At 52.7% G+C, this 23,173-nt stretch overlaps 1 protein-coding gene across 1 annotated transcript in view; it reads left to right on the top strand.

Moving 5' to 3' along the window:
* The window catches only part of LOC123806167 (c-Maf inducing protein), a 227,111-nt gene that overhangs the window by 138,659 nt on the left and 65,279 nt on the right, over positions 1 to 23,173 (top strand). The window contains exons 2-3 of the mRNA XM_045819202.1: positions 3,789 to 3,914; positions 13,676 to 13,726. Coding sequence (XP_045675158.1) covers positions 3,789 to 3,914; positions 13,676 to 13,726 — 177 coding nt within the window. The remainder of the gene's footprint in view (positions 1 to 3,788; positions 3,915 to 13,675; positions 13,727 to 23,173) is intronic.

The raw sequence follows: 23,173 nt of genomic DNA, 5'->3' as shown, positions 1-23,173 counted from the left end.
TTACTGTTAGAGGAATCAGGCTCAGAGAGGCACAGTAACTTGTGTAAAGACACACAGTAAATGGCTCAAACATAGGTCTCGTTGATCGTGCAGATTTTGCTTTTAGCCAACATTGCTCCAAACAGTGGGAAAGCAATTCATCCGCTATTAAAAACCAGTATGTATTTATTTATACCCAGCCTTTCCCCTAGAGCCTGCCTGTGTTGCAACTTCTAATCAAGGCCACATTGAGACAGTGAAAGCAGGGTCATGAGAAAGGCGGACACAGGCGGTTGGCAAGCCCTCGCTCATGTCCATCACACATGTCAGCAGCGGGTTTCTGGACTGTGCTGCCAGGGGCCTGGTTTGGGCCCTGGGCAGAGTCTCATTGTGTCTCAGGGTCTCCGAGGTGGCCGTGGTGGGGCACAGAAGTCTTGAGGCCTTCTACTTGTGCGTCCAAGGTGGGGTTCTGAAGAAACAAGGCCAGCCGTGCACTTCGTTTGGGTAATCAGGTCCAACTCGGTATGGTTACGCTGTCCCATAGGGTTGGGGTTTTCAGAATGGGTTCTTATGTCTGTAGTGTTTGGCGTGGTCCACAATTCTCCAGATGCACTAGCAGCCACGTCTTAGCTCATGTGCTCTGGCCTCTGTGCATATCGAGGGGTCAGTGGGCTGGGGTTTGGAGGCTGACCAGACCTTCAAAAGGGACAGAGGTGGGTGTGAGCCACAAGGGAAGGCTTTTGGTGCATCTGGGCACCCAGGTGTCATTGCTTCCTGAAGCTGTTTTTTAAAAATTTATATAATTATTTTTAATTAAAAAAAATAATAACCTAAAAGCATCTTCCCAAGTGTGTTATGTGTAGAGATTATAAGTAATATGCAGATGAACATTTTTTATTTAGGAAAATATTACTTCATTTATTAAGAAAATAATCATCTCCTCGGTGTCAGGCACTGTTTAGGCACTTGGAGCAGAACAGGTAAAAATTCCTGCTCTCCTGATGCTGAGACATGAGCAGGGGAGACAGACAATCAGCAGCCCACACAGTAAACATTTGAATGTTGGCTTGGGAATGAGCATATAACCAATCCCCAAGCCCCTGGTTTTACTGATACTCTTAGGACAAGGTGTGCTATGAATGCTGAGTCACTTATTGCAGACACTGAAAACATAAGTTGCAGGAGATGCCGGGATAGGGTAGAGGGTGAAGGGGAGCCCCAGTGTTTACTTTGGGGCATGCAGACATGCAGCCCCAAGATTGGTGCCCCAGGGTGGGCTGTGTGCTGGTGAGAACTGCAAGATGGACTTGGCTGTCTCCCCACGGGGGTCTGAGCAGCCTGGTCGCTCACCTGGGCCTGTGCAGCAGCCTCCAGGCCGTTCCCTCCCTGCTTCCACCCACTCCTGAGTCTGTTCTTCCTGCAGCAGTCCCTGAGATGCCGTGAAACTGGCCCAACCCAAAGCCCTGAGGCGGTGTGCAGCACTAACTGGACCTCCAGCTTCACTTGCCACACCCTCCTGGAGTGGCCTACCCATCTCTCCAAGGCATTTCTTACTCCAGCCCTGCGTCCCTTTGCCCTCCGGTTCTCCCTGAGCACTCCCAGCTTATGCCAGCCCCTGGGCCCTCTGCGCTGGCTGTGGGCTCTGGGACATGCCGTGTTTTGCCATGTAGAATGCACACTCACGTTTTTGGCTCAAACTTCCAGGAAAAAAGTTTGTGTTTTAATTTTTTAATTCAATTATTTATTTATTTATATTTAGGTATTTGTTTCTTGTATTCTAAAGGAGTGTTAGCATTTATTTTTTAGCATATTATATACAGGAAATTTTATGTAACATCTACAAAACACGAGAACAGTTACCAGGTTTTCGGGTACTACCCATGTATAACGCGTATGCTTATTTTCGCCCCAAAAATGTGGGCAAAAAGTGCGCATTATACACAGCAAAATACGGTGCTTTCCCTCTGTCTTTCCACAGTGCTCCAGCGCTCAGCCACTTGTCACCGCGTCCTGTTTTGGTTCTTGGTGTAGTGCCACTGTTCTTCAGTAGTTTATTTACTTGGGTATTTTGTTCGTTCATTGTCTCTTTGCCTCACTGGGCTCCTGTCTCATTCACTGCTGTATCCCCAGCACTGGTATGGGGCCCGGAACATCAAAGGTGCTCAGGAATATCAAGGGAATGAATGGGTGAACAAATCGATCCATCAGTTACTCTAACTTCCAGAGCCTGGTGACTGATTGGATCAAGGGAAATTTGAGGCAGCTTAAGCCTTCAGCCTTCTCCACCATCGGCACCGCCACTGTGTCTCAGCTCTGGCAGGCAGAAATTGAAATGTAAAAACCTCGTGGAAGTCCTCAGTCATCCTGGTAAAGTCAGCTTGTTGCATAGATTTTAAATTGTGCCTCTTTGTTGCAGTACAGCTTAGCGGTCAGGGTGCTGACTCTGAGTCAGCCGCTGAGTTCAGTGCTGGCCATGCCCCTGCCCAGCTGCGTGGCGTGACTCCCTTGGCCCCAGCTTCCTCATCTGTGGAAAGGGGGTGGTGCTGCACCTGCGGCATGGGCCTGTTGTGAGGATCACAGGGGACAGCACTTGCATGTGCCCGGCAGTGCTTGGTGCATGTCGGGCTTAGGAGATGTGAGCTGTTACTTTCAGCTGTGCTGTACTCACCTCTGAGTCTGCTGGAGTCTGGCTTCCTGGGGCCAGAAGAACAAGGGCACTGCGGGTACTGGTGGCCAGTTCATTCACCTGGTACCTGGTGCCTTCTGTTCATGATAGCAGAAGTCACTCAGACAGCAGTGAGTGGCTGTGAACTTCTCTTGTCCTACCCTCATGTTGGTGCTGACTGATGATGGTCTTTATCGTTCTATGTGTGTTTATCTATAAATACAAATTGTGCCCTTGCCACGCGTCTGGCCCTGGGGAGAAAGAACAGGAACCAAGACAGACACAGGCCTGACCTGGCGGGGCGCAGCCTGGCCAGGAGGCAAACATCAAACAGATAAGATGCAATACAAGTCATTAACCCAGGTGTGGCCAGCAGAGGACTCAAGCGAGGCTGCAACTGGGTGGGCTCTGGGGTCTGGAGGGTCGTGGGCTCCCCCTTTGAGAAGGCTGCTAAGCTGAGCCCTGGAGAGTAGAAGAAGAGATGACAGGGTGGGGCATTGGCCTTCCTGGGACAGAGCAGGGTGCAGTGCCGTCAGCAGGCCTGTGTGGGAGCTTGGAAAGGGAGAGAAGATGCAGGGTGGGTCCAAGAAGGAAGTGAGACCAGAACTGTGGGGCATGTCAGTGGTGGGTGGGAGCTTCTGCTTCATGGTCAGACCACTGGGACCATTGAAGGATGCTGAGCAGGAGAGTAGGGGGGTTGATTGATTTGCCACCTTGGCTCGTGGCCCAGGGTGCTGAGTGGAGAAGGCATATCTGTGGGGAAAGGTGAGGCAGGGAGACCCATGGCGGGCTGTAACCTGCTTTCTGGGAAGGAGAGGTCGTGGCTCCACCTGCACTAGGCCTCGCCAGTGCCCAGAGAACAGTGCACAGGCCTTACCTCAGGGCGCCTCCAGTTTAGTCACAATTATATACCCAAACAAACATGTGGACGAGCTTCCTCTGTGGCTCCGCCCCTCCAGCTGGAGTATGCACCAGCTAGGAAAGATGAAGTGCCTTTGGTCCCTACAGGTGCCAGGTGTGTGTACCAGCTAGGTTTGCTCTTGCCACAGTGGGGGTGTTTCCAGAACCTTCTCCTGAGGCATGGATGTTATACCTGATCTTATAACCAATGCATATCTTTTCTTTGTGTTTTTTTTTGCTGCAGCCAACTGGGTACATGGAAAACTCAGTCTCCTACAGCGCTATTGAAGATGTTCAGCTGCTGTCCTGGGAGAATGCCCCGAAGTACTGTTTACAGCTCACAATTCCTGGGGGAACTGTCTTACTGCAGGTAGGAGAAATAAACATGAACCAGCAGTTTCTTCTCCCAGCCCCACCTTCCTCTGTTTTCTTGGAGGGAGATAGCCAACTATCAAGAGGAAAGATTGTTTAACTTAGGGTGTTTTTTCCTCCAAGTACAAGGAAAGTGTAAATCGGGCTCATTTGGTGAGTGGAAGAGGGAATGCACACAGATTGAGCTCCTACTGAATACTTGCCACAGTCTAGGAGCTTTATACATTGTACTGTTTTTTCTCTTAATGAACCTGAAAAATGGGCTTTCTGATGCCCATTTTTCAGATGAGGAAACTGAAGCACATAGGCACAGTTGTTAGGCCTTAAATGGCTGTAAGAAGCTAGTAAGTAGCAGGTGTCCCCTTTTGCTCTACTTTGAGTGAGGAGGTTTCTTCTTGTTGATTGAAATCTTTTGAGACTCTGATGGAAGTAAGAGCTCTTGGAAAAGTGCATCTTGTGTGCATTTGTCAGGGCTGTTTGATGGAAATGATGCAAACAATTTTCAAAGTATGCAAGGCAAAAAGAGAATTTGATGTTGTAAGCTGTATTAAAGTAACTGGGAAGTCTAGGGACTTCAGGCATAGCTGGATCCAGGAGTTCACTGCCATCATTAACATTCAGTGTCTCTCTCTGGCTATCTCCTGGCTCTTCTTCATTGTGTTGGCTTCTTTGTCAGGCGTGGTCTCTCCATGTGATGGGAAAGAAGGACTCTGGCAGCCTCAAGTTACATTCTTGAAGCTTGTCAGCCTTAAAAACGTGAAAGCCCATTTCCTTCCAGTATCTGTCTACAAAATCTGATGGAAGGTTCTGATGGGTTCTGCTATAGCCCTGCATCCTGGGGAATACCCTGCCTGCATTATATGCCCACCCTTGACAACAGGCAGCTCTGGACTCAGGTAGCCCTACCAAGACCTCATGGGACTGTGAGAGTCTGGTCCACCACAAAAGGAATTGTGGCAGAAAAAATAACACGGCGGCTGCAGTACATACATGCGATGTGTTCTGTGTCATTTCAGGGAGAGCCACCCCAGTTTCCAAGGCAGACGCCCCTCATTTAGAGAGAGTGTACGCTGTCATTATTGGGAGAACGGTCTGCCTTGGCCTTTCTTTTACAGGCACTTTCTCTCTGACTCTGTCACTCCCATGAGACCTGCTCTGAGCCCAAAGAGCTGCGCCCTAGAACCCGTTTCATAAGTGGCCCCTGGGTTGTACAGCAACAGTGGAGCCAGAAGGCACGCAGTTGGGCCTCTGAGGAATGCTGAGCTCAATAAGACAAGTCAGCAGCTAAACATCCTTTAGAAAAATCCCTTTCTTTGCTGTTATTTCTTGGAAGATGCCAAAACCATGCCTACCTCTCTGTTGAGTCTATGAAAGAAATGGTCAGTTCCAGCCCACTTGGATGGGAAGAGGAGCGGTGGAAGATGAGGGAGGCAAGAGGGGGGTTCTGTGGAAAGCTGAGAGAAGATGGGCGCCGAGGAAACCCCGTTTGAACCACGGGGCACTGAGACAGCGTGTCCCCTGTGCTGCGGGAGGACGGTGAATAAGCCCCTGGCCCCCTTTCTGAAGAACTCCTGGGCCCTCTAGGGAGACGGAGGCATAAACAAGTGACTGCAGAGATAGCAGCTGAAATGGAGGCATGTCCCGCAGGACTGGAATCCCAGAGTGGGGAGTGACTCGCTCAGCCTAGGGGTGCCAGAAAAAGCGCTCTGGGAATGGAGACATTAGAGCTGGGCACTGAGGGGTGAGTAGGAGTGTGCCAGGACGGTGGCACACACTCTGGGCCGAGGGAGCTCAGGAGTGAAGCATGAATTTAGGGGCGGGGGTGTTTGCTGCCTTGCAGGGGAGGGCAGAGGGGCGTTCAGGGCCCTGTGGATGCATCTAGAGCAGTTCAATCACAGCCAGATATGTAAGTCTCGTTAGCTGAATGAAGAAGCTGAGGGCAATAGGGAGCTATTGAAAGCTCCTAAGGGACAGGAGGACAATAGAGGGATTAGTCTGGTTGCATGGCAGAAGCAGCTGGATATGTGAGTGCCAGAGGGAGCCAGGAGAGAAGAAACCCTTTAAATAGTCCATTTGGGGGTGTAGCTTAGTGGATTCAGTGCCAGCCTGCCAACCGAAAGGTAGCCGGTTCGGTTCCCGGTTCAGGGCATAGGCCAGGTTTCGGGCCAGGTCCCCCATTGGGGGTGTGTGAGAGGCAACTGAACTGTGTATCTCTCAAACATCGATGTTCTCTCCCTCTCTTTCTCCCTCCCTTCCCTGTCTCTAAAAATAAATAAATTAAATATTTCAAATAAATAAAGTCCAGCTAGAGAAAGGAGGCCCCGAGCCCCCAGCTCCCTGGGCATAGTGGTCATAGTCCCTATGGCTGCCAGTGGGAGCAGCAGGGGGCCTCCCTGCTTCTGGAGCTGGAAGGAGCAGCAGTGCCCTGCCAGGAAGTGTCATACATGCCCTGGGGGCAGAGGGGCAGTGAGGCTTGCAGGGGTGTGGGTCACTGGGCATGTCCCTTTAACCCAGGCCATGGCTGCGGGCCGGCTGTGATGACTCGCCTTGCCTGGCTGGGGCTGCACCTGGCAGTGGCCTCACGCAGAGCCCTCCCCGCTGTGCTGACAGACGGGCTGGCCTGCGGCTGCTCCAGCATCCCCCTAGTTCACCGCCCCTCTGCTCCAGTGCACAGTGCAGCTCGCACAGCCCTGGAGCCAGAGGCTGGAGCAGGAGTGCAGGGAGAGAGGGAGGAGGAGGAGGCGGTCGGCAGTTTATGCGATCCAGAACTACGCTCATCTAGAGCAGGGGAAGCAGACGCAGCCTCCACCCATCATCCAGGGGATCCCAGGTGGGTGCACCTGCCTTGTGTCTCTTGCTGTCATTTCCACTGGCTTCCGCCTTGCTTCCTTCTTATTGTCACCCTCCTGCCCTCCTTCCCATGACTCATGGGGTTGTGCGGCCCTCTTACTATGTAAATGTGTTCTGAGTCATCTTGAACATAGACTCCAGGCTGAGGGGGTTCATGTGGTTATGGGGTAGCCAGGGGCACTTGGAGCCCCAGGGTGGTGCCCCCAGGTGCAGGACAGGGTGCTCCTCACCTACTGTTGTGACAGTCAGCAGGATCCTTTGCTTCGGGGTTATCTCCATTTACACACAGGACCCAAAGCCATGCCATGACACAGCAGTCTTCCCTGCTGTGGTGGGAGGGAGGCTTGAGAAGCAGCCAGGGATGCTCAGGGGCAAGGCTGACTTGAAGAGCTTCACCTGTGTGCTTCTGGTCCTCAGAGGACAACAGCGCCTCAAATGGCACTGTCCTGGCAGATGCCATTAGCCCCACAGGATTGTTTGCATTTAAATATAATTTATTAAATCAAATCAAGAATGCAGTTCCTTGATCCACTAGGCACATTTCGAGTCCTCAATAGCCACATGTAGTCAGTGGCTACTGTATGGGACAGGGCAGATAAAGGACATTGCTGTCATCACCCGAACTTCTGCTGGACAGGCTGGACTTTAGAACTTTTCATTTCGACCGTGCTCCATGCATCGCGCCCACTCCCAGGGGAAAAAGCCTCAGAATGCAGGCAGGTCTATAGCATTCCAGCATCCCCGCGTCCCTGAACAGGGTCCCCTCCTGCTGCATGTAGCACAGCTGCTCCCTGCACAGGGGCGATGTCAGGGTTTGCGGGGTCCCTACCCGAGTCTACCTGGTGTCTCTCTCTCCCCTCTCCCCTTTCTCAGGTACTCCATATCCATGTGAGTCGGTTTTGCTCTTTCTGATACTTCTGCTCCCTGTCTTCTCTCCCTTCCTCTCCCCCTCCCCTTCTGCCCCTCTCTTTATCTCTTGCTCTATTTCACAATCTTGCGTTTTCTTTTTCTCTGGTATCTTTCTCCATGCACGTCTCTCCACCCCAGCCCTTCTCTCTGGGCATCTTGACTTAACTCTCCCTGTCTCTCTCTCCTCTCTCAATTTTCCTCCCTCTCTTCTCTCTGTTGCTCTCCTAAGGGACCTGCTTACAAAGCTGCTTTGTTGGAATTTGAATCGGTGCTTCACTCAGACCTCAGGGAGCTGACCTATCTGAGTTTAAGGAAGGTTAAGAGACACTCAGGCAAACATGCCCTCTTCCCAGCTCCGAGATGCCAAGCAGTCTGCCAGCAGGTCGAGTCCCCAGACGAAGGCGCCAGCCTTCCAGCCCGGGTCCAATTGGTGTGTTTCTGGATGCTTTGTGATTTTCAGCGTGAGCTCCCTAATGCCATATTATTAGAATCCCCGGGTGCAGAAAGGACCTGTTTATCTTTTTTCCTCCCTTAATGCCCTTTCTGCTGGTGTTTCATTGCAAGGAGGGAACTGCGTAAGCGCATGAACGGCTCTGTGAAAGCACCCACGGGGTGTGGCCCGTGGGTGGGGTGGCCGGCGTGGACAGGCTGTGTGGTGGCAGGTCGTCTTCGGGGATATCGGCCTCACGGTGGGGTTTCCACTTCTCCGTGAGAAGTGGACGGGGGCCGCTGCTCCTAAAACAAGGCTGCGGGCGAGACAAGACCCAGGAGAACCTTCCTCCCCGAGAGCTTCTGCTTCCTACTGGAACGGTTTCCAAGACCCGCTCTTCTCACGGACGTTCCGGGCAACTGTTTATCCCAAATGCTGGCAGCAGGGGCAGGGGCAGGGGCAGGGCGGGTTCCCCTCTTACTGGAAGCTGGAGAGAAAGACCTTTCCGGTCTGGAGGTCACATGCTGTTTTTTCCCTGAGACGTTGAACTGGGGAAGGACGACTTGGAAACAGTCACCCCCAGTGCACCCTTGGCTGTTTTTCTCACCTCTTGAGACAATACAACAATGAGAGAACTTGGCAACTTTTGAAGAGGAAATTAAGCAGAGTTTGCCTGGAACCGGGCCCTTTCGGTATTCGAAAGATTTATCACTGGAAAAAGTCTGCACTGACCTAGGCAGGCCTGCCTCTTCTAGGGCCGTTTTCCCATGCTTGAGTCGCGGCTCCTCTGAGTGAGCCTCAGGACTCTGAGCTGTGCCCCCTGTCCCAGGGGGCCGGGTTGTCCCACTCATCTGTCCACATGGCAGCACTGGGGCTCTGGGCAGAAGCTTGCCCTCTCCCCCAGGCCGGGCTCAGCCCAGTCCTCTTTCCCCATCCTTGGAAGGCACTTAGAGATGCCCGCTCAGGGATTCCGGACATCCCTGAGAAACCTCTGCCTTCTATAAAACCGGACAAGCCAAAGGAAGAAGCAGTTCGTGGCCCATCCTTGTTGCAACCGCTAACTCCATCAATGAGAGGGGAAGTGGCCGTGAGGGTGCAGCGGCTGCACCACAAGTCACCTCCTCTCTTCTGGAGGAGAGTTCTGGCCCACTCTCTTGTTTGAGAGGTGGGGCCTCCTGGCTATTGGAACAGGTGCCAAGTCCTTCCCCATCTCCCGTCATCAGCATAATACTTTCAGATTTCCCAGCCCAGCTCCTGGAGCCCAGTGGAGCTTAGGTGCATCACTCTCTCTCATGTTAGTGTGGGCAGTGGAGAGAGCAGGCAGAGGGATCAGACAGACCTGAGTCCCAGCCCAGATCTTCTGTGCTGTACCTGTGTGACCTTGGGCAGCAGGAATAACCTCTTTGGAACTCTGATTTGTCCATGAACTGGACTCATAGTACTGGTGAGGATTAGCAGTACTATATGTAGGATACTTAACACTGTATCTAGCATATAGTAGGTGTTCAGAAAAAAAACTGCCATGATTATTTCTAGAGCCTTAGTCAGATACAGCTTGGGAAAGAGAGGATATCAAGGCTGGATAGTTCTTTTGAAAGTCAACTACACATGACACTTCTTCAGTGAGTAACATGGGCGTAGTGATTTTCTATCCATCTGCCCGTCCATCCACCCATCCACCGGTCCATCCATCTACCCATGTATTCATCTAGCCAATCATTCATCCATTCAACAGGTCAGCCAGTCTTTCATTTAACAAAGACTTCTCTGGGTTTTGTGGACATAGTGGTGAGTAAGTCAGACATGGTCCTTGACCTCACAGAACCCACAGCCTGGAGAGGAAGAAGAACCAAGGAACAAGCAATTACAGGATAGTGTGATATGTCAGATGAGGTTTCACCACCTGATGGGGAGGGGGTGCGGACAGGCAAGTCACCATTAAGACGGGTATTCTGGAGAACTGGCATTTCAGGTGAGGCCTGAAGGGTAAATAATCCAGCAGGCAGTGAGGGACAGGTGAAGGAGGGGTATGCGGGATATATACCCTGTATGAAAGTCAGACCTAAAAACAAGAAAAGAAGAAGCAGAGCAAGCCAGGTTATGCCGGGTTATGCTACAGTGACAAACAGCCCCGAATTCTAAGTGGCTTAAAACAGCAAAGGATTTTTCACTCCTGGTGGGTTAGCTGGGAGCTTGCTGGTGGAGCACACACCACTGCAATGTTTCTGGTTACCAGGGAACTACCAAATACTGTACTGGCTCTTAATGTCTTCCACTGGCAGTGACACAGGTCACGTCAGCTCATGTTTCTTTGGCCAAAGCAAGTCACCAGGCTGTGAGTACCTACCACGTGCTTGAAGGGAGCAGAAAACACCAGGGCAGGACACTGACGAGACCACAGCAAGCCTAGGCCTTAGGTTCGTCATCAGAAACTTTGCAGGAGAGGAAAGGTCAGGTTTCTGCGGTCTGTGGTATAATCTGACAGTGCCTACACAGTTGTGTGTGTGGTATGTGTCTGGTGTACAAATGTGTACATCACTTGGGTGGGAGTCCATAGTTTCTTTCAGGTTTTCCCAGCGTTTCAGGTTCTCATAAATCCCTAAAAGACTGAGAACCCCTCTACTGAGTGCTCCTTGAAATCCCTTTGAGCCTCATTCAGAGGGCCTCATTCCTTGTACTGGACGAAGGCATCAGAGGCTTTGGAAGAGCAGCCAGCCTAGAGGGGAGGAGGGAGCATGGTGGCCACCTCCCTACACTGCTGGAAAACTGTGCTGGGAAATAATGAGCACGGTGGGTGGGGTGGGAGATGTTTGCTGTCTCCCTGCTGTCCAGGGGCTTCCCTGGCATCCTGAGGGAGGAGGCACAGGAGAGCTGGATGGGCTGATAGTTCCTCAACCAGCATCTGTGCCCTTTGCTTTATGTGTAATTATTTCATTCCGTGAACTCTGAACACCAGCCTCACTGGAGAGGATGCAGTGAATCCTACTGGATGCTGTCTCCTTTTCCAGTTCTGTGGGCGCACAGACAGACCACAGGGCTGGGGTAAGGGCTCTGTGAGTGGCAAGTGGCAGGAAGAAGTGCAGGAAAGTAGAGGAGGAAGGGTGGTCCTGGTCCAGGCTTCGGAGACAGTGAGGGTGACGTGTGGTCAGACTCCTGCGTGGGCAGCAGGGCCTTTCTGAGCCTCAGTTTCCTCATCTATGAGATGGCACTTCACCTCATCGTGATGTGTGCAGGGTATGTTATATGGTGCCCAGACAGTGACATCAGGCTGTCATTTCTGACCCAAGGGATCTCGGTTAATCCACTCTGCTGAAGCCCAACCTGCCTCCTTTCCAGGTGGCCATGCTGAACTGCTTGGGTTGAGGCAGTCACAGGGGGGATCGAAATGGTCAGGAAGCTGGGTGTGGCTGGGCCAAGGGGTTTACACTCGCCTCCAGGAGGAAAGATTTGGAAAACTCAGGTTATGCCTGAAAGGTTGGGGGGGATTGTGACAAGGTCAGGTGAGATGGTGGTCTGTGTCACTGAAGAAACCGTCTGCCCCTTCTAGACAGCGAGCGCCCCTGTGAAAGGCAGGACACAGTGGACCCAACTGGGTGTAGGGGCAGGAGAGGAAATCTGTTGAGCAGGGCCAGACTCAACCTGGTGTGTGAGCTTGGACCTGGGAGTGCCAGGAGGGCTCATGGTGGAACTGGGGGCAGCTGAGGCTCTGGGGGCTGCTGGCTGGCTCCTTCCAGAGAAATAAACAGGTGCAGGGAAAATGCATCAGAGCAACTCCCCTTGCCTCCAGGTGTGATATGAATCCGCTCAGGGTTTGGAACGAGTCTCTGAGCCTGAACCTCTGCTGCACTGGCCACTGAACTGGCTCATTCATTCAAGTCCAGAGATTTCCCCAACTTCTGCCCTGACAGGTGATTAGGGTGAGGAGGTGGGGAGACCTGCATCTCTTTGAGGGAGAGCCAAAGTTGTACAAGCTTGTGCATGGGCATGGGGGTGGGCAAAAGGTAGACTTTCAGGTTTAGAGGGCGGCTCTGGCCTCTGTGAGAGTCCTTCAACCGTCAGGGTCACTTGGTACAGGACTGGAGGGGGTCAGGTGGGACTGGATGTTGCACTTCTGCCTTGGAGGGCGGTCAGTGGAAAACTTGGACTGCCGTAATATTGTGGTTGGTGGCATGGGTCTGACCACCTGACTGCTCCTCCTGGCCCCACACCTGCTGCCTGTGAGCCCAGGGGGAAGTTTTTAACACCCCAAGCCCCAGTTTCCTCATCTGTACCATAGGGATGAGCAGCTGCCAGGACCAGTTTCTCAGGGTAGACCTGCAGGGACTGAGTGAGCCAATCCATACGTAGGACCTGGTGCTGGGTCTGGCGTGCGATAACCATGCCGTAAAGTGACCAGGGCCGTCCGGCCTTTTGGCGTTTCTGGGCCACACTGGAAGAAGGAGAGTTGTCTTGGGCCACACATTAAATCCACAAACACTAACAAAAACTGTGAGAAAAAAAAGGTTTTAAGTAAATTTATGATTTTGTGTTGAGCCACATTCATAGCCATCCTGGGCCACATGAGGCCCGCAGGCCGCAGGTTGGGCACCCCTGCCGGCATTGACATTGCATTCACCATCCACACATCTGCTAGGACACGGGTGAGAGCAGCAGCGGCACGTATCGGAGTCAGCGGGGCCTTCCTCGGCCACATTTTATTTGAGAGGAATTGATGATGGTAATGATAACAATGGCTGTGTTTCTGTTTCACCACCTGGTGTGTGCCCAGCATGCTTCTAGATGCTTCACAGGAATTATTCTCAAGCCTCCTGACATTTCTGCAGTTATTTTCCCCATTTTTATGGGTGAGAAAATCGAGGCTGAGCTGCCCTGGGTCTCTGAACTAGGGTGGCGTGGGTCAAGGAAGGTTTTGCTCTCCACACAGTGATTTTAACTCAGGCCTGCCTGAGTTCAAAGCTGGCTGCTTTCCTCCATGGCTTTCTACAGTTGGCAGGAAGTACAGTGGTGAAACCCACAGGCTTAGAAGACAGGCTGCTTGGGTGTGAATGTACTCAGTTGATGTAAGATCTCAGGGTCTCGGTTTTTTCCTCTGTGGAATGGACATAGTGTCACCTACGTCATAGAGCTGTTGTGAGAGCTGACGACAGGATATGCACATTATAACCACCAGCTGCCGGAGCAGTGCTTGGTCCAAAGGGCTTCCCCCCACCCACATCATCCTCCCACCCAGGCCTCTCTCCCACGCATCTGGCCCCTTCCGTGATCTTAAATAAGTCAAGATTCCTGTGCATTAAAGCTCTTCCAGCCACCAGTGTCTGAAGTCACTCCTACCCAGCAAAACAAGCATGCAATGGCAGCGAGGTCATATTTCAGAAAAGTCACCCTGGTTATCACTTCTCCTTTGGTTTTGTACCAAAAGGTTCAGCCTGATGTATCCCTGTAAAGGTTACTAGGGTCACAGAGCAGACCCTGTTGGACAGACGGGCTAGGCTCGTGTGCTGGCCTGTAAAATGCTCCAAAATGCTGCACGTCTATGACCAGACCTTGCTCTCTTGTTCTTCTCGTTGCAGGCTGCCAACAGCTACCTGCGGGACCAGTGGTTCCATTCTCTGCAGTGGAAGGTAAGTCCTGACTCAGTTGCTCATTTGCGACAGCTGCCTCTGTTTTGGGTATGGCTCAACACTGTCTGTTACCCAGAGACATGAAGGCGGAGATCTATCTCTTGCCTTCCAGATGGCTCAGCCATGGAGCCTGCTCCATTGTGTAAAGCCTCTCCCCCATCACCCTCTGTCATTTGATACGTTTCTCCCTGCAATACCGAAGCAGCATTCCTGCCCCGTTGGCCCTTGACTTTGCTCATAGCCTTATAGTGCTGTGCCTGCTTTCAAAAGGATGTGGGGCTGCTTGCTGTCGGAACAGGGGCTCATGTGAAGGCGTTGGGGGAGGCAGGACTTCAGGGGCTCAAGATGCTGTCCTGAAAGTAACTTCTAAAGGTGGCACCAAAGCTAAATTTCCTAGAGATTCAAAAGCCCAACTGAGTTTTCAGTCTTAACTTCTGGTTCTTTGGCCCAACTTCCCAGCTGTAGCTCTGCATGGGATGATCCAGAGCCCCCAGCACGTGGGGAAAGTTGGTCCTTTACCAGTCACTTACAAACCCAGGGGCCAGATCCGCTGAGGGGGTCTTCCTAGCCCTGTGGGGAGTCCATGCCCTGCTCCTTGGCTCAGGCAGCCTCCCCTCACGCCCCGCATCCCTGTCTTTCCCGCCTTCTGATCTTTGACTTTAGAACAAGCTGTGATGGGCCATGGCCTCACGGAGCCAGCCGGGCATGGCTGGAATGGCTGCACTGTGAGCTGGAGAGCTGCGGAGGATGAGCAGCTGGCCCTGCGCAGGGTTTAAGGCCACAGGACAACCCAGGGAACACTCAGAATTCCTCTCGTGCCTCTCGAGGGGCTGTTGTCACAGCCAGGCGGAGGACGGAAATACAACCCCGGAAAATTACATTCCTGATCCCAAAGAGAGCCACTCCTCTCTGTTTCCCCGACAGCTGCAGGCCCTCTCGCCTTGCTGCCTGGAGGGCAGTCTCAGAGGCTGGGCCTGAGTCTCCGAGTTGGGGCTGCGAAGGGAAAGCACTGGCGTTCCCTGAGCACCAGACACCTGCCCGCCATGTCTGTTTGCCCTCGCCGCAGCCCTGTGAGGCTAGACTGGAGCCCCGCTTCCATAGTCAATAAGGGGCTGCGGCGGGGTTCAAACCTACCTTTCCCCGTACATACCCCTGTGTGTCTGAATGGAGGTGGGAAGTACTGGGTGGCAGCTAAAAGGTGAGGAGGCACGTGCTCGCTCACAGAATCAACAGGTACTGCTGAGGGCTCCTGTCCACAGGGAGAGTGTCCCTAAGGCCTGGCTCTCTTTAACCAGGTGTGTCCCAAGACAGGCAGGGCATGCGTCAGGACCTACCAGGGGCCATCTGGGAGTTAAATGCCAGAGCAGGTGAGAGGGGGGGAAGATAACTAGGGTGTTGGTGGTTGGGGGCTCCCTGAAGGAGGAGGCCGTTTACCTGCCAAAGTCGCCTCCCCGTCTTTGTTCTCAGTGTGTTTTTTCTCACTGCGTGAGCCCTCCCTCACTAAGGGTTGCCTTGCTTTTCCTTAGCTCAGGACAGGGCAGAAAGTACTCAGAGATATACAGCCCACCTGACAGGTTGGGAAAACGCCTCATCGAAAAGGTGGCCAAGGTCAGTGTTAAGAGAGAGGCTGTCTTGAGTGGTATTGCACTAAAACTCTGTCTCTGCCTTGCCCCGGTCACCATTTCCTTCAACAGCGATTTGTGTCAACACCCGAAAGGCGGCGCGGGTGGGATTTGTGAACACCACACAGCTACAGGGGCTGGCTAGGACGGTGGGCACAGAAACTGAATTTCGAGAGACTGGCTAGAAAGATGATCTGAAAGGGACAGGCTTGGAATGCACACTTCCTGGCGTCAAGGATTGCGAGTGGGGTTCAGACGATTGATTGACCAAGCATCGAATTCAGGGTCCCTGGGCTGCTGGCAGTTCTCATGAAGAGCTGGGTGTCTGCACTCGATTTTGGTGGTGTTTGGTTTGTTTGTGGTTGTTGAATTTAATCCATTAAATTTAAAAAAAGAGAAAGAGAGCATCCAGGACACCCAAGTGTCAAGGAACCAGCGAGCAGCGTGCACCCCTTTTGCCAGGTGGCGGTCGGTGTAGGATGGCTTTTCTTACTGTATAAGCATTGGGTTGTGCCTTAGGCATGTGTAAGATACTGGCTGTTGCCCTTTGATAATTGCCCCCGCCCCCCCCCATGTTTTAGGTATGCTGCCACCAGGTGGCAGTGGTATCTCAGTGTCAGCAACTTGATTTCATTCCTGTGGCTCTGTGCCACCTCGTTTTGATGGGGTTGGAGGAGACATGGTCTCCTTTCTTTTGAAATGGCAAAGAAACATAAGGTGGTTTGGAGGCCCTGCCTGCTAGCGAAATGAACCCAGAGGCCTGGATACAAATCCTGGTTCTGTAGCTTACCCGTCCAGTGGTCTGCCTAGGTTCTAGCAAGTGTTCATTAATTGAGATGCAGTTACTGAGTACCTACAATGTACCAGGCATGGCTAGGTGCTTTCCTGTTTGTTGTCATTCAGCAAACGAGGGAACCAAGGATCAGAGAAGTCTAATGACTTACCCGTAGTCACACAGCAGGTTTCAGTACAGATCTGTGAGTCCATCCAGCCTCCAGCTGTGCCTGATTCTGAACTTTGGACTCTTCAGCCCACTCAAGATATGACCTTCTGCTTCTCTTGATGCAATCACTCTCTCCTCTGTTTTTACAGTCAACCATTTTGGGCCTTTTCTTGCCTCTTTTTCTTTTCTATATTTTTAACTTAAAAAATCAATAGAACAGCAAAATGAAGGACTTTGGAAATCTTACAACCTCAGCTTGAGTTTTTAAATTTTCTAAATATTGTTTTTGTCTCCCCCCCATACCAATATGTATTTGCGTATTGTAGCTGCAGTTCACATAGAGAATACATTCTCCTGCCTGTAAAGAATGTTACCCCTTAAATACCATGTTCCCATTGATTTAGTTGTTATCAAGTTGTACTGGTATCTCTTGGGCATTCTCCCTAGGGGCCTAAAACTTGTTGTTTGGGGCTTTAAAAACCTTAAGTTATCACAGTAGTGCATGGTCCTCCAGAGTTCAGCTCTGTTCAACAAAATCTTATTTTTTAATATTTAATTGCAAAGGCAGGAGGGGATTTGGGGTATCAGGATGTCCAAAAAGGCTCCTTAGAAGGACAGTCATGAAAATAGGCCGAGAAACGCTGCTGTGGAATCTGCCTCCTGTTGTGTTGTGAAGCAAGGCAGGGTGTAAGTAACATAGCTGTGTAACGTTCTTGCCAGTCTCTGCTCCATCCTGGTAACCCTGTCGTTGCCATGGCCGCAGCTCTGAGTGCCAGTGTGGCTGCATGCCGTCACCTACCAGCACGGTCCGTTCGGGGCATTCCCTCAGCGCCCGGCATCGAACCGTCTCAGTGTGAGGAGATCTGTGTCCTTTGCCCAAACCCACCTGAAGGGGAAGTGAGACTTGACTTATAGGATCCCAGCCCTCAGAACCCCTGTCCCTGCCCCACCCCAGCAACTCCTCCCTGCCTCCCAGCCTCCTGCCCTTGGAGCCCTGCAGGCGGAAAATCAGCATCTCTGGTCCTGTGAAGGAGTGTGGATGGGGTTACTCTGGGCAGCGTGATGGCAGCTGCAGCCCTTCCAGCATCCCCTGGAGCAGAGCATGCTGTCCTGAGACTCCTTGGGGGGGCCAGCCCTGTTTGGTTTGGGTGGTTCAGCCCCTGAGGCCAATTCCTGGAGGGATGGAAGCATAAACAGTTGTGCTGAGTTAATGAGGCCTCATTTCTGACTCGGTGCCCCTTGGAGGCCAGGTCCTGTGGAGACAGGCCTATCTATGTGTACAAGGCCATGGGGGACAGCTGGTTGGTGTGACAAGGCCAAGAGTATGTCGCAGGCTTTGAGGGCAGGCTGTGTGTGTACAGAGCTGTGAGAAGATGAGCCTGTTTCTGTATCTGAGGTGAGAGGTGAGAGGCCCAGGTATATACAGCTCTGTGAGGAGACGGGCCTGTGTGTGCACGAGGCTGTCTAAAGACCATGAGGGAACAGCCTGGTTTGCGTGACAAGGCCAAGAGTGTGTTCCAGGCTATGGGGCACACTGTGTGCTGATAAAGCTGTGGGACACTGTCCTGTTCCTGTGTCCAAGGACCAAGGCAACAGGCCCCGCCGGCCAGATGGGAGCACACCAGGCCCACAGAGAGCCCGAGAAGCAGAGACACCTGCTGTGCCTAGCCGGCCGGCATGGCGCTTCTGCTGCCTCCGGCTCTGAAGAAGAGCCGTTTCACTTCCTGAAGGGGGTTCTTCAGGCCGTTGCACAGATACCTTGAAAACTAAACTGATCTTATCCCCTGGGGGATCTGGGTCACCCTGAACAGCCCCAGGGGCTGAGCCCAAGTGCAGGGGACAGGAGCAGGCTTTGTGAGAGACAAGAAGCTGGCCCCAGGCAGTGGAGTGCTCTTGGCCCTGGGAGAATCCCGGCCCAGGTTTGCGTTCCCTCTGGCGGTCTGCCCGGGCCACACGGCCTCCTTCTCCCCAGCAGGGTTTCCCAGGCTCCCGGGGCAGCCACAGGTCTCAGCCCTGTCCAGGGCTCCGTGTGTCCCCTGTACAGAGTAGGAAGGTAGAAAAGAATGTGGGGTTCATGAATGTGTGTGTGAGGGGGTGACTGTTATGTATGAGTGCATTGGGTATGGGATGTGTTTATTTGGGCCTCAGTTTTCTCCTCTGTGAAACGGGGATGATATTAGTACCTCACTCACGGGGTCCTTGTGAGGATGGGATGCTCCGTCATTTGTGAAGCATTTTGAAAGGAGCCCCACAGGAGCCAGCGCTGTGGGAGCGCCATCACATGCACCCTTACCGGGGTGTCTCCTGTGCATCAGTGGGCGAGAGCAACCTCCTTCCTAGCCCCTCCTTGCCCCTGCGTGGCGTCCGTAAGAACTGAGGATGGTGGGAAGTCTGTCCTGAGGGGCCTGCCCGGGGTGGGCCGTGGGGTGTTCCTCAGGTGTTTGAGTGCCTCCTGTGCCTGGCACTTCAGGTACATGAGCTCCCTCAGTCTCACAAGGGTTCTGCAAGGTCTCTGCTACCCCATCTCAAAGATGAGGGGACCAAGACTCTAAGGGGATGGACATTGCTAAGGACAGTGGCTCCTAAGGAGGTCACAATCTAGCTTCCACATCAGGCCCCGGCTAAGCCCATCCTGTGCCCAGAGCCCCCACTAAGGCTCAGTAACCGTTGGGAACTCCAGTGGGCAAGTGAGAAGCCAGAGGCTTGGAGGCACAGACCACGGGGGCTGGAAACCTAGGTTCTCCTCTTTCATCGGGTCACCCCCTCGGGAAGGGTGAACCCCTCACCCCCATTCCCATGCAGGGGAGGGGCCCCAGCTGGTGCCAAGATTCCTGGGGAACAGTCAGAGGGACAGAAGGCCCTTGAGCCATCCCTGAAATCCCTCTGGGACCCACCCGCCTTCCCCCTCCTGGGCCGAGGCGTTTCCTCCTGGGGAGGAGCCCCCTCTCGTCCTGTGGCTGTGGCCTGTAGATAACTTTCCCTGCCCAGCTGCAAACCCCTCTGAGCGCACATCCCCCCGGCACATAAGCCCTGAATCTTCCTCCATCCCTCCCTCCACACAAAGCAGCAGGTGGCCATTGCCGCCCTGAGGGGACGATCGCTCCTGTGCCAAGTGTGTGCCTCCCTGTTGAGTCCTCACAGCCCTAAGGGGAGGGCTTGTCCTCCCATTTCCCAGTTTCACAGATGTGGAGACTGAGGCTGAGAGGTTAAGCCTCTCATGCAGGTCACACAACCGTTAGATGGCCAAGCTGGGGTTGGACACAAATTCGGCTGATTCCAGAACCTGGGGGCTTATCCACCGAGAGCGTGGCTGCCCCCTGCACACACTCCAGGCTGCTCCTCGTACCTGTGCGCTTGCACTTCCCGACTGTTCCCTCTCTGCCTTTCCTGTCCTGTGAGCTGCATGTTTAGGGCCTGGGTATTTTTGTCTTGGGAGGCATTTCATGAGGGCTTTACATTTTTCTCTAAGTCTCACAGACGTCACCACGAGGATTATGTGAATTAACCTCTGACTTGGCACTCCCCTGCTTGTCGTGGATGGTGGCCGATGCCCTAACCCATCCTGCTGGTGGCACAGCACACTGTCAGACCACCTGTCCTCAACCCGAGAATGTCAAGCTCAACACCTGCCCCAAACATGCTGCGCCACCTGTGTCCCCAGATTCCAGCCTCACGGCTCTGTGTGCCTGGACCTAGCCTTGTTTCGAACTCCCCTTGGCACGGGGCCAGCACCCTCCTGTGTGGCCCCTGGCTGGGCTCACCTGCTCTGGCCAGGGTGTCCCTTTGCCTGGAGGGAAGGTGGTGGCCCCTGTCTCACCCTTCTATTACTTATGTAGTAGCCTCGCCCCTCTCTGCTCTCTGCGCACCCCACCCTCCCCTGTCTCCTGCCATCTTCTCTGCCTTTTACCATGATCACGAAAACATCTTCACAGCCACATCAAGGACAACCACCACTCCGTTCCCACCAGTCCCCACCTGATGACTGATTTCACTCTCACATGTGGCCTTCAGGTTTGTCCACCTTTGCACAGGCTTCCACGGACTCGCACTTGTGCGGCACCTGGGCTGTTCCTTTTTTTCTCATTATAGGTAATGCAGGCATGACTATCCCCCATATTAAAGCTTTTCCTTCTTTTGGACCACTTTTTTAGGACAGATTTCCAGAACAGTGGTTACTGGGCAGAGTGGGGGTATTTTTTGGTGGCTCTTACCGTATATTGCCAGTTTGCTCCCAAAGAATGATGTTTGCAGTGCCTAAGGGTGAGGGCTCTGGACCAAACTGCCTGGGTTCAAATCCTGGCTCCACTGTCACTGCTGGTTGTGTGACCCTGGACCAGTTATGTTCCTCGCTGGGCCTCCTTTTCCTCCTAAATAAAATGGGGTTATCATAAGACCAAGGTCATTAGGTTCTTGTGATGATTAAAGGGGTCCATAGCTTCAAAGAACTTAGAACAGCTCCTCCATGTTGAGTGAGCATTGGACCAGTGTTAGTCCTGTTCTGCTTTACTGATGAAGGGCCCCGTTTCCCTCTGTGTGGAAGGGCCGTGGAGGCCAGCTGTGGAAGGAGAGCATGGGCATGGCGTCTGTGCCAGCAGCCCCCCAGTGAGCCCACTGCAGGCATCACTAATCAGTCACGGTACTCCCTCGCTGAGACACAGCTCTTCTCAGCACAGCCCCTGCTGGTCCCCCTGAGTTGACAGGGAGAGTGAAAGCTTGCCACCATCCCTGCTCTCGTGACCTGCTACTCCTGTGGTCATCAGTGTCAGCTGTCCTGCCTCTGAGAAGGAAGGTGAGCAGGGAAGCAGGACAGGGATGGCTGGGAGGTGGCCTCAGTGCTCTCATTGGACCAGCCACAGGTCGGCTTCCTCCAGGTTGAGAAGGCAGGAATTCCGTCGAGATTAATTTCTGGCACTTGGTCAAAGAGGGCTTTGTGACCGCCTAAGAGGGGATCAAGGGATTCAGTGGAGCACTGTGCAAGGAGGGGCTTTCCCTCGAGGCAGGGGGCCCGGCACAGTCCAAGACTTTGGAAGGTGCCTTGGCGGGAAGTACAGCTGGTGGTGGCACTGAGCCCCAGAAGGTGCAGGCCCTTACAGAAGCCAGTCCAGCCAGGCCCCATCAGCACTTATGCTCAATGGCACCAAGGGGAGGCCGTGGGGCCCCAGACTTCCGGTCCCCCGGGAAGGCCATAGTCTTCAGTGACTCCCAGCCACAGCTCATGCCCCTTGGCGCATCATCAGGGACCCTGTAACTAATAACGAGGGAGGCTTCAGGGATTGAAACTAACAAGTGGCAGAGGACAGGGCAGCCTGGGAAGCAGAGCTCAGGCTCTCGTGGGCTTTCTTTGCTATACATGGAGAGAACAGTCATTAGGTGCCTACTAACACCAGGTGTTATGCGGGTGCTCTCGTGTGTGGTCTCCCACAACCTTGTCAAAGGTTGGTCAGGTTCCCCTTGAAGGAAGAGCTGGGAGGGCAGAGGGTTTGTCCACATTGCACAGCTAGAACAAGGCAAAGCCGGGATTTGAACCCAGCGTGGTGGGTCTCTGAACCCAGCCTCCTGCTGGTGGGAGGTGGCGCCACTGTGGACCCGGAGAGGGTGAAGACCATAGACAGGGAGGCCCATCTAGGAGCCACAGAGGCGGAGAAGCCTCAGGCAAGCGTCCAGCCCTAGCAGCAGTCTCCGCTGCCAGCACTCTCTCTGGAATAGACATGGGGCATTGTGATCTGTTTTTTAAAAAAAACTCTTCATTAAAGGATAACATACATAGAGAAGAGTGCATGGATCCAGAGAATACTGCTGGATCCACTGCACCCATGTAACGGGCTCTCTGATCAAGAGGCAGAGCATGACTACCCCTGAGGAGCCCCCTTGCCCCGCAGTCCCTACGCTCCCCTATAGACCCCCACCACAAGAAGCCGTGAGCCTGCCTCCCAGCAGCTGGACCAGTTTTCCTGTATCTGGACTTCATATAAATAGAATCATACAGGCTGAACTCTTGTGCCTGCCTCCTTTGGCTCAAAATTTTATTTATAAGATTTATTCATGCTGTCGTGTGTAGTGGTAATTTATTCATTTGCTTTGCTGGATGGTGTTCTGTTGAATGAATAGGTTATTAATTTGTTCATTCTGTTGTAGAGAAGTACTTCCAGGTGGACTATTACCTATAATCGTTCTCTTACCAATAGAATGATTGGTGAGAGAACGATTGTAAACATAACTTTTGGGGAACGCATGTCAGCCTCCCAGTGAGCATAGACCCTGAGGCCGCCACAGGGTCCCCTTTAGTGGTCACTCCCCAGCAGTTTCCCAGAGTGGTCCTGCTAATTTATGGACCTACCAGCCGTGCAGAAGAGTCCCAAGGCACAGGGTATTTTAAAGCCACATTTATTTAGGTTTTCTTTTAATACAGAAAAGGATGGAGAGAACTAAAATAATTTCCTCTGTCCACAAATCTCTGTTAACATTTTTTAAGTGTTACAACATCAATGTATAATTTACATGTAACAGAATGCACACACTTTACGGTTGGGTGTGGTGAGCTTTGATTGTTGCAGTCTCCTGAAAAACGACCACCCGAATCCCCATCACCCCAGAAAATTCCCATCCCCCTTTCCAGGGACCCCTCCTTCCTCCCCATACCCTTTGGTAGCATTTAAGACAAATGAATGTTAACACCTGTGTTGTAGTTCTAAGGAGTATAGAAAGGTATACAGTGCATAGTCCTATCCCCCTCCCCCAAGTCCACTTCCCAAAGGCAGTGCTGAGATAGTGTCGATAGATCCCGGGGGTGGGAGGGGGCCTTTCCAAAGGTTTTTGTGGATATTCCTTTCTCAACACTGCACAGATTTCATTCCCCACGCGGCTGTGTTCCGTGCCTCTTCA

The sequence above is a fragment of the Phyllostomus hastatus genome, unplaced genomic scaffold (genome assembly GCF_019186645.2).
Source record: "Phyllostomus hastatus isolate PE091 unplaced genomic scaffold, TTU_PhHast_1.1 phas_scaffold_345, whole genome shotgun sequence".
In the NCBI taxonomy this organism is placed as follows: Eukaryota; Metazoa; Chordata; class Mammalia; order Chiroptera; family Phyllostomidae; genus Phyllostomus; species Phyllostomus hastatus.
The sequence above is the reverse complement of the archived record's forward strand: the minus strand, read 5'-3'. Positions and strand labels throughout refer to the sequence as shown.